Source organism: Mirounga angustirostris, unplaced genomic scaffold (assembly GCF_029215605.1).
Source record: "Mirounga angustirostris isolate CCGP_5_RB_7025 unplaced genomic scaffold, mMirAng1.0.hap1 SCAF_12, whole genome shotgun sequence".
NCBI classification, from domain to species: Eukaryota; Metazoa; Chordata; class Mammalia; order Carnivora; family Phocidae; genus Mirounga; species Mirounga angustirostris.
Window position 1 is genome coordinate 65,792,383 of NW_026991720.1, and position 16,057 is coordinate 65,808,439.

The window sequence follows — 16,057 nt, forward strand, 5'->3', positions numbered from 1 at the left end:
AAGACTCAGTTTAAAGTCTATCAGATAAATAAATGCATATATCAGGTTCTATTTGCCTAGGTCAAAAGATAACAAAAGATTATTTGGATAGATAAAACATGGCTATACGTCAACAATTATATGGATAAAGATGGACAGCTTATTTGAGGAAAACACTGTAGCACCACAGGTGATGTGAGAAACATGTTATCAAAGTTCACTGGCCGGGGTGCCTGGGTGGCTCAGATGGTTAGGCATCTGCCTTCAGCTCGGGCGGAGTCTGCTTCTCCCATTGCTCATGCTCTCTCTCTCTCTGTGTCTCTGTGTCTCAAATGAATAAATAAAATCTTTAAAAAAAAAAAAAGTTCACTGGCCAATGTTCAAGGATAGAAAGGGCAGTAAGGTGTCCACAAAGTCTACACTCGGCCCTCAGACACTCCTATGTGATGAGCGTTAGGGAAACTGAGGAAGAGAGAGAATGAGTAGCAATAGTGAGCATGGACAAGGCTGGCCTAAAGTACACTCACTCACAACTTATTTCAACTGTTTTTCCCACTTGCTTTCCCATCTGGGCTCAGTGTGTATGTGTGTGTGTGTGTATTAGTATGATTAATACTAATTGAGAAGGAAGTTTTAACTAAAATCATCACAAGAAAAATATCATGAATTGAATTGTAGAGTGTCGAATTCTTTCTTAAAAGAAATATTACTGAATTAAAAAATCTCCTACCTTGTCTCTGTAGTCTTAATTTTTAAAAGGCATGTAACATTTGGGACATACCAAGAATGCATGAAAGACATGTAAGATCTGATGATACTGAATCCACCTGTGTGCTTTCATCCTTTGCCCGTCTTTCTATCTTTAAAATCTTGTATTCTTCTCCTTATCAATGGTGAACATCACGGCAGATTTTCCTTACCTTTACTGGTGAGATTTTTATTGGATATTGTTTGTGGATTTTAAAAAAATGGTTCTGGCTAGAATCTATCGAACTGTGTTTACCTGGGTTCTGCTGGTGGGTGTCAAAATGCAGCAAGTGTGTGAATCAGTCAGGTATAGCTGGAAACTCTCCCCCAGTGAACTTACAGATACTCCCTCTAAAGGTGTATCTTGAGTAAAGAGACTCAAGAAAAGAGAGACAACAGAAATGTATGTGGTACAGGACACGTCATGTTCTCTACCTGGAGCTCTTGATGATAGGAGTGATCATTTAAGCTGGGAGAAACTTGGGGTCCAAGTTGGTAATCAGAAGGAGAGAGGTGTTAGAGAGATAATTAGTACCTGTGGTCACAACAGCAGCTATCTACTATGTGGAAGAGATGGAGACAGTAGACCAGAATTAAAAAGTGGCTTGCAGGCACAAGGGAAATAGGTAATTATGAAATTAGAGATTAAAAGAATTAAGTCGTTAATAAAGTTTAAATCTTTTCCTTTTCTTTTAAGGCCTTGTTTTCTCTTTAGGACTTATAAGTAGAAAGTAAAATTAAATAAGGATGGGCTGTTTTGCTAGATAAACAATTTCATCATTTCTTATAATCCTTGATTTTTGCACTGTTGCAATCTAGAAGCTATTTAGATCCTAACAAAACATGGATGAAATGGGACCTCAGGCAAAGAGCTTGGGAGATTTAGCTTCAAAGCCTGGCTTTCATTTCTTTCTTTTTTTTTTTTTTCTTTTCCTTTATAATTTTTTTGAGGCATATTTTATATATCCTAGAACTCACCCACTCCAAGTATGTATTTCAATGATTTTTAAAGGAAATTTAGCAAGCTGTACAACCTCACCATAAATCAGTTTTAGAACATTTTCTTCCCCCCAATAAAATCTCTTATGCCCATTTACAGTTAATCCTGTCCTCATTCCAATTCCTGGTCCCAGGCAATCATGGATTTACCGTCTGTCTCTATAAATTTGCCTCTTCTAGATATTTCATACAAATGGAATCAAATATGTGGTTTCCTAGATCTGGCTTCTTTCACTGAGAATAAAGCTTTTGAGGTTCATCCATGTTGTAGCTTGTCGCTGTGGTCCGTTCCTTTTTATTGCTGAATATACCACATTTTGTCTATCCATTTATCAGTTGCTGGGCATTTAGGTTGTTTCTAGTTTTTAGCTATTATGAATAATTCTACTAAGAGCATTTATATGTAAGTCTTTGTGTGGACATATGTTTTCATTTCCTTTGGGTACAGGAGTGAAATTACTAGTATACAGTAAATCAATGTGGAACTTTTTAAGAAACTGCCAAACTGTTTTCCAAAGTGGCTGTACCAGTAACTTATGAGTGTTCCTTCTTCTCCATGTCCGCCTAGTCCTGCTTTTCAGTAGCTGTGCAGCTTTAGGCTAACTTTAATTTCCTCTTTAATAAAGCAACTGGGGTGGGGGCACCTGGGTGGCTCAGTTGGTTAAGCATCTGACTCTTGGCTTCAGCTCAGGTCATGATCGCAGCGTCCTGGGATCAAGCCCCACGCTGGGCTCTGTGCTCAGCATGGAGTCTGCTTGAGATTCTCTCCTCCCTCTGCCCCTCCCGCTCCTGTTCTCTCTTTCTCTAAAATAAATAAATAAATCTTAAAAAAAACCCAAAACCAGCTGGGGTGAGGCATTAATATTTCCCAAGTTTTTACTCAGCTAGATAGGCACAGTGGCACAAGAGAGCGAGCCATTGTATCTGGGGTGAGGTTCACAGCACCCAGGCAAAGAAGACAATTATTTTTGATTAAACATCAAATGGTTCTGGGCAAAATCTACTGAACTGTGTTTACACATTGTTCAATAGATTTGTGTATTGTGTATTATGTGGTCACAATACAATAAATTGTGTGTCTATCACAGTGTCTAGACATTGTGATAGACATTGTTTCAGAGACACTCACATTCTTTGTCTTAACTTCACTGTCATCCCCAGGAAATGTAAGTATGATTTTGTATGTATCTGATGAGTGTGCTGAGGGTCAGAGACATTAGGTGAGTTAGGCATCGCTCTAACACAGGGTTGTCGTGAGTGCTAAATTATGTCCAATAGCCTGTATGAACATGCATAGTAGAGTTCCGAGTACATAAAAGGTGGCTAGTGAAGAGATTTTCATTTCTCTGCTTCTTCCTATCATTCACATCTCACATAGATAGATCTAAGCACAGGACCTGAGCTACCCTAGTCAGGCCCCCCCGACTTTCCTGGGCTACCTGCCTGTTCCAAAAGACTTTGGGGGAACCTCAAAAGCTTGTAGAGAACTTATCCTGTAGGTGCAACTGCTTTTAGGGAAGAAGTATCTCAAAGCTCATCCTCAACCCCAAGTAGCATCATTTTTGTTGCATGAAACAGTAAGAGCAACTAGTTCAGGATGGGCTTATAGCTTTCAATGGTTTCTTTTTATTCTTGTTCCTTGTTTCTCCCTCCACTCACAATGGCAGCTCTTTTCCAAATTCCAGCAAAGGGAGTTCTGCAAAAAGTACCTTTTAAGGTTGTCAAAAGTTAACTGACTTGATTGCTTTGAAATGGACCCATATCAGTTGGCTGGAAGATTACTTAAGTGGCAATAAGAAATGAAAACAAAAGGCAATAACACTCCCTTTGTCAAGTATAGGAAAGTGATCTGGGAGAAAAGGGCTTAATTAATATCTTAGTCAAATTCAAGGGCTTGGGTTTTAAAATATAATTTTATGTATGAAAGTTTATATAAAATATTTTTAATATGAAATATGACATTTTATATAAACTATACAACTTAAAATTTTTTTTGTCTTGTGTTTTAGATCAGTAACTTGTCATTCATTGTGTCTTTTCAGGGAGAGCCTGGTGTCAGAGGCCCCCCAGGCCCCTCTGGGCCTCGGGGCATAGGAACCCAAGGGCCAAAGGTGAGTCTTTACGTCTGTGCTCTGTGTGAAGTTCAGATACCATCTGTGCCAACCGAGTGAACATTAACTTCACAGCACATGTTTATTTTAGTGTTGACTTATTTTTTCTTGAGTGCTGACGAAAAGTCTTATTTTCTCATATTATGTACCTTTCAGTGAAATAGATCATTTAAGGGCATGAAGCCATTTACTTCCCCAAAAGAAATTAGAAAGTGTCTCTTAAGAAAGTGGTTGCAAAATGCTCAAAATATTTCCAGGTTTCTTGGAGGCTGGGCCATCATTAAGGGGACACATTTTGACTCTGGTCAATGTACCTCAGCTGGTGTTTTAACAGAATGCCCGGTAAACTATTGTGTCAGATGTGCATAGTCCACTCTGTCAGGGCCTCAGGGCAAGGGTCTACATTTATTGTCCCCATGGAAGGTGAGAGAAACTTTCTTGAACTCCCTTTGCTTTCGTTTCCATTTCTCTTTCTTTTGTCATCTCCAATCTGGTGATTATTCATCCTTTCTTTCTTATAATCCAGTGTTTTTCAATGAGGGAGATCTTGTCTTCCCTGGTTTGCCCCAGGGGGGACATTTGGGATGTCTGGGACAGTTTTGGGTGTCACAGTGGGGGGAGGAGTGCTACTGGCATCTAGTGGGAAGGGGGCAGGGATGCTGCTAAACATCCTACAGTGCACAGGACAGCCCCCATCATAAAGAGCTATCCAGCTCAAGATGGGAATAGTGCAGAGGTTGAGAAGCCCTGTTTTAACTGTTGATTCACGTGTTCAACAAATAATTCTTTGATTTGTTCAAAAACCGAAGTAAAGAAGTATCAGGCATGTTCATAGGGCAAATGGGTGTCAGTAAGCCACTCATTTCAAATTTCAAATCCATATGTTCATGACCAAAATGCACAGAAGTGAATTAGAGCCTCATATTCAGAGAGGACAGGGCAAAGGCCCCATGAGTCAAAGATTTTACTGAGGATCCCAGAATTACCAAGATTCTTAGTTTATCTTTTTTTGTCCATCGACTTCATTTTGGCAGTAGGTGATTTCTTAACTGTGTGGATCACTTTACATGGATGAAGATACTCCCAAGATGTTAGTAGTTGTTATCACTGGGTGGTGGAAAGAAGGGTCTATTTTTTTCTTTGTCGTTGTCATCTTTAATTTTTTTTTTCAATGAGCAGGTGTTCCTCTTACAATTAGGAAAAAATAAAGCTTTTTTTTTCTGTAGTGGAAAGAAAAAGCTGACTTATATAGTAACTCATATTAATCCAACATTTCTCAAAGCTTGTTCCATCAAATGTTAATTAGGAACTTCTGGAATAAACAAAGTTAAACTAATCTCTCTATTGTGGGACTTCTTAGAGGTTTTAATATATTTCTATGGGCATACCTTGGAGACATTTTAGGTTCAGGTCCAGACTACCACAATAAAGTAAATACCACAATAAAGAGAGTCCAATGAATTTTTTGGTTTCCCAGTGCATATAAAAATTATGTTACCATTATATTCTAGTCTATTAAGGGTGCAATAGCATTATGTCTAAAAAAAACCAAAGAATATACCTTCATTAAAAATACTTTATTGCTAAAAATGCTAACCGTCATCCAAGCTTTCCACAAGTAGTCATCTTTTTGCCAGTGGAGGGTCTTTCCTCCATGTTGATGGCTGCTGACTGATGAAGTTGGTGGCTGTTGGAGGTTGGGGTGGCTGTGGCAGTTTCTGAAAATAAGACCACAGTGAAGTTTGCCACCTTGTTGACTTTTCTTTTCACAAACAATTTCTTTGTGGCATGCGTTTGATAGCATTTTACCCAGAATAGAACTTCTTTCAAAATAGGAGTCATTCCTCTCAAACCCTGCCACTGCTTTATCAACTAAGTTTATGTAATATCCTAAATTCCTTGTTGTCATTTCAATAATTCTTCACCTTTTTTTTACAAAATGTATTTTTTAAATAAGACTTGAAAGTTAGAATTACTCCTTGATCCATCAGCTGCAGAATGGATGCTGTGTTAGCAGCCAGGAAAACAACATAATCTAGTCATCCTTCTCCACCAAGAGCTCTTGGGTGACCAGGTGCACTGTTAATATTTTGAAAGCAGTCTTTTTTTTTTTTTTTCTGAGCAGTAAGTCTCAACAGTAGGTCTAAAATATTCAGTAAACTATGTTGTGGACAGATGTGCTATCATCGGGCTTTGTTGTTCTCCTTATAGAACATAAGCCAAGTAGATTTAGCGTAATTCTCAAGGGCCCCCATATTTTTGAACTGGTAAATGAGCACTGGCTTCAACTTAAAGTCACCAGCTGCATCAGCCCCTAACAGGACAGTCATCCTGTCCTTTGAAGCTTGGAAGCCAGCCACTGACTTCTCTCTAGCTATGAAAGTCCTAGATGGCATCTTCTTCCAATATAAAGCTGTTTCACCTATGCCGAAAGTCTGTTGTTGAGTGTAGTCACCTTCATTTACTCTCTGAGCTAGATCTTCTGGACACCTTGCTGCAGCTTCATCAGCACCTGCTGTTCACCTTGTACTTTTATGTTACAGAGAGGACTTCCTGCCTCATGAACTAAACTCTGCTAGCTTCAAACCTTTTGCAGCTTCTTCACCTCTCCCAGCCTTCATAAAATTGAAGAGAGTGAGGGCCTTGCTCTGGATTATGCTTTGGCTTAAGGGAAAGTTATGGCTGGTTTGATCTGCCCAGACCACTAAAACGTTCTCCTTAGCAGCAGTAAGGATGTTCTGCTTTCTTATCCTTCTTGAGTTCACCGGAGTATCACTTTTCATTTCCTTCAAGAACTTTTCCTTTGCATTCACAACTTTGCTAACTGTTCAGTGCAAGAGGCCTAGCTTTTGGCCTATGTTGGCTTTTGACATGTCTTCTTCACTAAGCTTAATCACGTCTAGCTTTTAATTTAAAGTGAGATGTGTGACTCTTCCTTTCACTTGATCACCTAGAGGACATTGTAGGGTTATTAGCTGGTCTTATTTCAATATTGCTGTGTCTCAGGGAATAAGGAGGCCTGAGGGGAGGGAGAGAGACAGGGGAACGCTCTTGGAATAATCAGAACACATACAACCTTTGTGATTAAGTTTGCTGTCTTAAATGGGTGCTGTTCGTGGTGCGCTAAAACAATTACCATCGTAACATCAAAGATCACTGATCAGAGATTGCCATAAGCAATACAATAATAATGAAAAAGCCTGAAATATTGTGAGAGTTACCAAAATGTGACACAGAGACAGGAAGTGAGCAAATGCTGTTGGAAAAATGGCACAGATAGACTTGCCTAACACAGCATGGCCACAAATCTTCAGTCTGTAAAAAAGCAGTATCTGGGAAGCCTAATAGTGAAGCACAAGGAAACAAGGTACGCTTGTATGCACTAGGGATCTCCAAGGAGAGGCACACACATGGTGTAGAACACTTTCCAATCTCATTTGACCACAGAAGTCTTTCCTCAAGAAGCACGGAGTTCACTCATGCTGTAGAAAACACATATTGGGAAATGAGGTACTTTTTGCTTTATTTACCTATTTTCTTAAAAATTCAATACTGATCCACTGAATCTTTAGCTGCAACGCCAGTGAATAGCACTCCCTATGGAAATGGAGAAACACAGTAGAGGCTACACAGAATTATGTGTGAGTGGTCTTCACACCCCTGGTGTTGTGGGGGTTGGTGGTGGGACAGCTAGAGGGGACAAGGCTCCTGGGCCAATGCTTCTGCTTAGGCCAAGCAGCTCTGCCTTGCCTTTTTACTTGTATTTGGATTATGCATAAGATTTTTGCAAGAGTTCTGTGGCTTAAAATTGGGGGAAAAACACTGCTTTATATAAGATATGATATAACTTCATGGGGTGCATAGATTAGGTCCTGATCAGACCAAAGTAAGAAGGAAGCCAAGAGCAGAAGTACACTGTTTCTTCCTAAATCTTCTCATACTTCTCTTCAATTTCTCTTGGTCTTCCAACAGGGAGATATTGGGCAGAAAGGCTTGCCTGGCCCTCCTGGTGCTCCTGGCTATGGATTACAAGGAATTAAAGTAAGTGGATATGATCGCTTGCGTCACCTCTCAGTTCACCAGAATGATGAGAGAAGAGGTTGTGGATAATATCAAACGTGACTATTAGGAAATGAATTTAACATAGGCTTAGCAGTTAAAATTACCTCCAGTACTTAGAGACACAGTCCAGAAGTGTAAAAGTGCTCTAAGTACATTAGCTTCATGAACACCAGACATTACATAAATTACTCAGTGAGACATTTAATGGTTACGGTGGGTTTGTTGTCCTTGCTGGTCTCTGAGCCGAGTGGAGAATGTATGCCCCGCTGTGTGTTCTCTCCCTGTCTCTGTCTCCATCTCTCACCTTCCTTCCTTGCCTGTATCTTCCATTCTTAGCCCAGGGCTTCCTAGTCTTAGCTCACAGTGGAACTGCCTGAGGAGCTTTATGAATAATACTGATGACCTGCCCCAGAAGAACTAGATCTGAATCTCCGGCGCCAGTGCTTGAACACTGTGGGTATTCAATACTGGTAAAAGCCCCCAGGTGATTCTTCTGAGCATCTAGGATAAGAACTCTGGCTCTAGGCCCCAAGTGTGTGTTACTGGAATTCACAACTACCTGTATTCTGGGCTCTTTCTGTCTCAACAGCCCAGGTCTCTGTAGACAAAATTTGACATCTAAAGGTTGCCATACAATTTCAAACAATTTCCTTTTCTACATGTCCTATGTTGACTTACTGATTTTTAATTTTTTTTTTTTTACTGGCTCATTCTCATTCTATTTTCTCCCAAATAAAATTCTATTGTTTTTACCATGCATAAGCTTCGAAATGGAGTAATTCATCCCCTATATAATTAATATTGACTCTTAAAAAGTGGAAACATTCAAAATAAATTCTTTTTCAAACAGAATTTCTTGGGGGCACCTGGGTGGCTCAGTTGGTTAAGCCTCTGCCTTTGGCTCAGGTCATGATCCCAGGGTCCTGGGATTGAGCCCTGCATCAGGCTCCCTGCTTAGTGGGGGGTCTGCTTTTCTCCCTCCTTCCCGCTTGCTCATGTTCTCTCTTGCTATCTCTGTCTCTCTCAAATAAATAAATAAAATATTAAAAAAAAAGAAAAAAGTTCTGTTCAAATAGAACTTCTTAGTAAGTAGGAGACAGTAAGAGCTTGAGATAATAATTGTGAAAATCCTGTGTTGAAAATAAACCACCTACTCCAGTGTAGAGAGTGAGCTTAGTCAAGAGCAAAACTCATGGAAAATAGGTTAAATCTTTCCCTCTACCACATAGTGCTAGGGCTTCCATGGCTGGTCTTCTAAGCAACATTTGCTCATCTGTGGGGCTGAGGATCCAAGGGGAGGCCCAACAGTTAGCATGTTGCTGATGTACCAGCACTGGAAAATACAACAAAAAACTGCTTCCTTGTAAACAACATCACTCTCATGCTTAGTCGTAAAATTCTACAGTTAAAAGATGGTAATGCTCTATTAGATGCCTTTGCATGAGTCTGTTTAGATAATGAACCCATGTTAGACCATGGGTCTTTTCACCAGTAGGAGCTCAGATCACAGGTGCTGGTAGTTCCTTATTGCCATCTCGTTAAATCTGGTGCCAACGTTGTCCTTTTTATTATCAGGGGAAATGGGGGGGACTTCCTTATTCCCAAGGAGCATTGAAGGTTGCACTTAATCCTCACCAACTCTGACTCAGGTGCCCTGCCTTTCTCACCGCTTGTCCTTTTTTTATGCTCCCCCAAGGTATGCTATGTTCAAAGTCCATCTTAAGGGAGACTCTTGTGTGAAGCCTACCACGACAGGGAAAGAACCAAAATGAAAACTGTCACATATCCAGTGGTAGCAGAAATGAGATCAGCTTTTCTTCCACTGAGGGCGGTGACTGGAACCTACTTGGCAGTGAGCCCTGACCAAGGCTGTCTCATAAAACCTCTCTTGACGTATTGGATTGCCTGGCATCCTGTTGGCAGAGGGCAAGCCTATTTCGCTGAGGACTGCCACCTCATTTTCTTGACCCTGGGTTGTACCATCACTGTAAAAGGGAGGGAACTGAAAAATCTAGTTGGTGGTGTTCCTCCGAGTCATTTTAAGGCTACATGATGAGTGAAATGTCATTTTATGTTCAATTGTTGACCTATTTCCCACCTCTTTCTAAAAGCCATCTGAATTAGTAAAACACTTCTGTTGGTATGTCTGTTGGTAAGTCTTTGATGGAAGCCCTTGTTGCTGTTAACCTTTAACATTGGGGTCTGATCTGTGCCCTGTCTCTCATGCTGTCCCAACCATGGGGAAAATAAGGGCTTGGGCTACAATCACAGAAGTGATTTGTTCTAGCACTTGCCTAACTTTGTTGCTAGAATATTGTGTCTTCAGGCAGTCACTCATCAACCACCCACCCACCCACCCACCAGTACTGGTTGAGCACCATCTATGTCAGGCAAATAACCTAAGTGCAATATAAAACGGTGAATGAAGAGAAATGAATTTAGTCATGGCATTTATAGGCTATAAAATAATCACACTCTGAGCTCCACAGAGTATGGAAGGGAGGCACATGGAATAAATTGGGCCTACAGTAGGCCAAAGTAATGAGTGTAGTCTTAATTCTAAGAGCAATTGAGAATCAGGGAAGGATGACATGATCAGACAGGTATTAGAAAAGACTCACTCTGTCTACCATCTGTAGAATAGATGTGCATGACTACAAAGAATGTGGGTGCTGCCCCCCCATTGCCTCCAATGTATTCTCCTGATTCTCCATGCAGAAGAGTGTGATCTTCTGTCAACCCTCTCTTTCCGCCTCTCCTGAAGCTCTGGGACCATACATGGGAAACATAAAAACATGATGGGCCCACTCCCCTTGGGTACCATGGCAGTCTCCTGCAGTTTCTCTGTAGTCCCCACTGTGACTCAGCAGGCTCTGCACTGCAGAGAAGCTCTGGCTCTTTCAGCGACTTCAGTGGTTTCTCTCAACTGCAGATGTCTGTTGATTGAATGGATGAATATGGGACTATGGCTCCTTGGCCTTGGTCTTTCAGGTTCATGGTGTAGGCCGGGAGGTTATCTGATGCCACCCTCTTGTCCCACTGTGAACACTGGCCATTCCCCTAAATATGGACTATAGATATACCAGTAATCTTCCAAGTGAAGTCAGGGGGAGAAGGAGTGGGAGGGGTCTCTAAGGATTCCTTGCTCTGTCAACTAGCCCTTCCAGGGGCCAGGAGGGATATAATGAGAGGGTGGGCCAGTTTCTGTCTCTACATCTTTGTTGAAGTCAGTTCCGGTGTCCTGCTCAGCCCTGACATTCCTATAGTATTTTTTCTCAGAGGATCAAGAGGTATTTATAAAAATAAGATTCCTGGTGGCGCTCCTTGACTTTAGGAGGTAGATTTGTGGACTGGTCTCTACTATAACTCCTACTATGCATAAACCCTTTATTCATTAAAAAATGTGCTTCCATGCCACTGGCTTCCATTCTACATTTAGGCCTGAACATGACTGATCCAACCCTGGCTGAAGGAACTGTCCCTGTAGTCAGGCTGGGCTAGCGGATGGGCTAACAAATGGGCTAGCGGATATTTAGGCCAAGCCAGTGTGAAAAATAGCCACAGTGACATGATGGGGGGAATCTGGTGAATGTTATCTGGCAGAAATCCCAGTATCTCCAAAGTGGATAAATAATGATGATTATAGTGGTCACATGATCTTAGAGCTAAAGGATTAACCTCTAAGACAAGTGGGGCCCAGAAATGGAGGTAAACTCAATCCAAATGACCTCTCCCCTCTATATTCTGATCTCAATCATGATGGAAAGAAAATGAGCTTTACAGTCACACAGACCTTGGCCTGAATCTTGTAAGCTTGGATAAAGCCTTGAACCTCAGCTTCTTCATCTTTAAAACAGAGATAAGACAGACTATTTTAGGGGCACCTGGGTGGCTCAGTCGTTAAGCATCTGCCTTCGGCTCAGGTCATGATCCCAGGGTCCTGGGATCGACCCCGCATCGGGCTCCCTGCTCCGCGGGAAGCCTGCTTCTCCTTCTCCCACTCCCCCTGCTTATGTTCCCTCTCTCACGGTGTCTCTCTCTGTCAAATAAATAAATAAAATCTTAAAAAAAAAAAAAAGACAGACTATTTTACAAGGCACTGTGAACATAAAATTGTACAAAGTGTCCAGTACACAGTACTGAGTACTCAACAAGAGCTGGGGCTATGGAATCGACATATTTGAATCATGGCTCCCTGAGTACTATAACCTGGCCTCAGTTTTCATATCTGAGTAATGGGGATAATAATAGTACTATTACCTAAAGTTGTCATGAGAAATAAATGAAATTCAATGAGACTGTATGTGTAACACATTTAACACAGGGCTTGGCACATGGTTACATATGCAGTAAATGTTTGTAGTTATTCACATTATTGTTCCTTCCTGCTTCCCTCCCTTTCCACTAGTCCTTCTTGTACTTTCCAGGATGAAGGCCCAGAATTCTGGCATTCAAATGATTCAATGCTCTAAAACATAAAATACTGGTTACATGAGTTAGTGTAGGCCTGACTCTAGTACTAAATAAACCCCAAAACGAATAATGGCTCACACACAACTGAGGTTTTTGCTCACTTAACAGGCCAATGTAGGTGTTCCTTTTTGGTGGGCAATTTTCTTTCATTTAGAATTTCAGAGAATTTCATCCTCCCTTTATGCTTCCTCCTTGTGCCGGGCCTCTTTACCACTTATACCCAGCAAGCCAACAGGGAGAGTGTGAAAGAGGCACACCTGTTTCTCCCAAGTCTTGGTCGGGCATTGACAACATGTCACCTCTGCCCCATTTTACTGGCTGGAGCCAGCGTCATAGAAAGGCAGTCCAGCTGTGTGCCAGGAAGAAGAACCAGAGGTTTGATGAAGAACCGGCATAATGGCACACATAATTTAACCTGTTTCTAGGAAGGATGGCAAATTTAAAGTTATTTGTTGTTCTGAAGTCTATTGGTGCTTCCAGAAGTGAACAGAAGACAAGAGTGGTCTCCATGGCCATTTCCAGAATGCTTCGTCACTCTCCTGCAACGGCAGGGCCCTGTTACCCGGGCTTACAAAGATTGGGTTCAGCTTCATCATTCCTTTTATCCTAACTTCAAAAGAAAACCTTAGAGCCTTGATATCTTCTTACTTATTTCACGCAGCATCAGGAGCACCGGAGGATGATTTAGAAATTTGTCTTGAGTAGACAGGCTGAGTCCCAGCCACAGAGCTGGAGGAGGCTTGGGGTTTTGCGGAATAAGGAAAGGACCAGGAAAAGCTCATTCCTGTCTGTGACAAAGCCAGGGTGAGAGGACAAGGGCCACCTGGAACCTGGTAGGAGAGCCGTGATTTCAAAGTCGGGAGAGATGGTGTCAGGGAGGCAGAGCTGAGAGGAAGAACTGATGTGAGGAATAAAGAGGAGCCAGCAATTAGGCTCACGTGAGGAATAAGGGAAGGGGCAGTGTCTTAGGGGATTACCCAGGATGCCAACAGCATCTGAGATTCAGCATGGGTGTGGTGGGGGGTGGGGCCCAGCATGGGGACAGCCAGAAAGAAAATGGTTTCTCCCTGCAAAGCTCTCTGATTAGAAATTTGGGATACAACCCAGAACTTTGTAAGATTCTTGCTTCAATGTTGAGGGTTAATGTCATTCCTTAGGTACATTTCTGTTTGTTTCAGCTGCATCAAAGTAACTATGGTTCTATAAACTCCCAGCGCCATTTTAACTGCAGCAAGTACTTTTGCCATCTTCTGAGCTCCCTTCATCAGAAAGGCTAAAGCTTGAAAAAATGTGAGCATACTGTGGTGGAAGTCTCACATAGAACCTGGCAGCCTTCTGCTTGGCTCCTACCTATACCTGATCACTTTGAAAGTGTTTCCAGAATCCACTTGACTAGATTTTTGGTTAGAGTGGACCTATTACTGAATGGAAAATTGCCCCCACTTAAAGGCCAAATAGAAAAGATTTGTTGAAATGAAATTGACTTAAGAGGGAAAAAATTAGACCTAATAAAAGGGGTAGATTCAATATACACCAAGTTGCAAATACCTGCAGAAAGGTTAAGAGGTATTGACGTCTAGTCTTCCAAACTCATATGTGTATGATGGTGTTAATACTACTAAAAGAGCAATAAAGGGACGCCTGGGTGGCTCAGGCAGTTAAGCGTCTGCCTTCGGCTCAGGTCATGATCCCAGGGTCCTGGGATCCAGCCCCGCATCGGGCTCCCTGCTCCGCGGGAAGCCTGCTTCTCCCTCTGTCTGCTGCTCCCCATGCTGTGCTCTCTCTCTCTCCCTAACAAATAAATAAATAAATAAAGTCCTTAAAAAATATATTTTTAAAAAAAGCTTTCAACTTCACTTTGGGTAAAAAAAAGAGCAATATACACACACATGTTTTAATATGATGACTTTCTGGTGTTTCAACTTAAAGTTTTCTTTCTCCTTCCTGACCATAAACAACAGCATCAAAACCAAAAAGCAAACCAGCCTTGGTCATAATACACTCTCTACATTCAACCTGAACACACCTTAAAACTTAAATTGAAACAATAAGGGGCGCCTGGGTGGCTCAGATGGTTAAGCGTCTGCCTTCAGCTCAGGTCATGATCCCAGGGTCCTGGGATCGAGCCCCACATCGGGCTCCTGGCTCTGCAGGGAGCCTGCTTCTCCCTCTCCCTCTGTCTCTCCCCCTGCTCATACTCTCTCTCTCTCTCTCTGTCTGTCTCAAATGAATAAATAAAATCTTTAAAAAAAGATTGAAACAATAAGGAATATAATTAACAGCGTGACGTAGATTGTATGTGAGCTGATGCCAAAAACCATCTTTGACTTAGCTCCTAATACTTTTCCCGTATTGTAATTTTCAAACTCCCACAATGATTTCTTTACATAGAAAGGAGTCATCAGAACCACATGAGAGGTACCTTGAAATAGTTGAGAGTTTTGAGATTACACCTGCCAGATTGCCTCTGTCTGGGGAAGTCTGTGGCTCAAAATCGATCCTGGCCATCAAAATCCACAAACCTAGTTTTCAGACATTGAAGGCATCCTTTTATACCCGTATTATGCCTTGATACCTTTTATTATTTTTGAAACCAAATTAAAAACAACTATATGGGCTACAAACCCAAACTAAAAGCAATGAGCCCACAGTATTCTCTACCTGGTGGTATGGGTGAGGGAAAGTTTGCATTCATTAACCTGGCTGGCTCTGACACCATTTGCGTTTCTCCTTTATTGCTTCATGCTTTCATTTTCCTCCTGGGCCAAGTGGTTTTCATTCCTTCAAGCCAGTTAGGGAAAAGGATGTTTTGTTTGTTTTATTTACTTTTTTATTTCTGAATATGAATCTGAGGATATGGTAGGGTATTTTCCTTTCTCAATTTCATGATTAAAATTTCCTATGTAAATAGCCTATTCCCCAAAGCAGAGCTGGAATGGAGATTTTAGGATCTCAATTTAGTGATCTTGAATCATTATTGCCAGTTTATCTTTATTCTCTGTTTACCATGAAGAAAGCCTTGTGCAATGGCTAGCGATGATCTCAGAAGTCCTCTTGACTTCCACCACACTCCTTATACTGCCATGAACCCCAAAGGAAAAAATAATTTTTAGGTCACTTTTTCCAAAGTAAATGATGTATCCTGCCCCAAGCTTTACTAGTGTTTCCCCAATTCCAAAGAAAAATCAAAAGACTAAACACTTGGTAATAAAGGTAAGACAATGTCCAATGCCATGTTCTGATGCTGAATATTAAAAAAAAAAAAAGATTTAAGTTATCATCAAATATTTGAAAATTATGTGAATGATTTCATTTGAGCAGTTATATACTAAAAGTACTCATATTATCGTAGTACATCATTTATAATTATGGCAAACATGCTGCCATTTTAAATTGTTCCAACTTTTTCCTTCTTCCGTTTGTGTCTTCCTCCCCCCTCCCTCTCTCTCCTTTCCTACTCAGCCATTCATATCTATTTAATATATAAAGATGTAAATGTTATCTATCTATTCCTTTTCATTCTTATAACAGATAGTGTCCATATAAAACCAAGCTGAATGAAGGACATGGATAAATTAACACTTTGCTGCTACCTTCTTTTTAGCACATGAATTTCACTGTTGAACATTTATAAAAGGTATTTTATCTTTTTCCCGCCCATCAATGCTTGGTTAGACCAGTACATA

General features: G+C 41.0%; 1 protein-coding gene across 1 annotated transcript in view; it reads left to right on the forward strand.

The window, feature by feature from the left end:
* COL28A1 (collagen type XXVIII alpha 1 chain) overlaps positions 1–16,057 on the forward strand; it is a 161,727-nt gene that overhangs the window by 94,607 nt on the left and 51,063 nt on the right. Inside the window, exons 26-27 of the mRNA XM_045864663.3 lie at positions 3,768–3,836; positions 7,809–7,877. Coding sequence (XP_045720619.1) covers positions 3,768–3,836; positions 7,809–7,877 — 138 coding nt within the window. The remainder of the gene's footprint in view (positions 1–3,767; positions 3,837–7,808; positions 7,878–16,057) is intronic.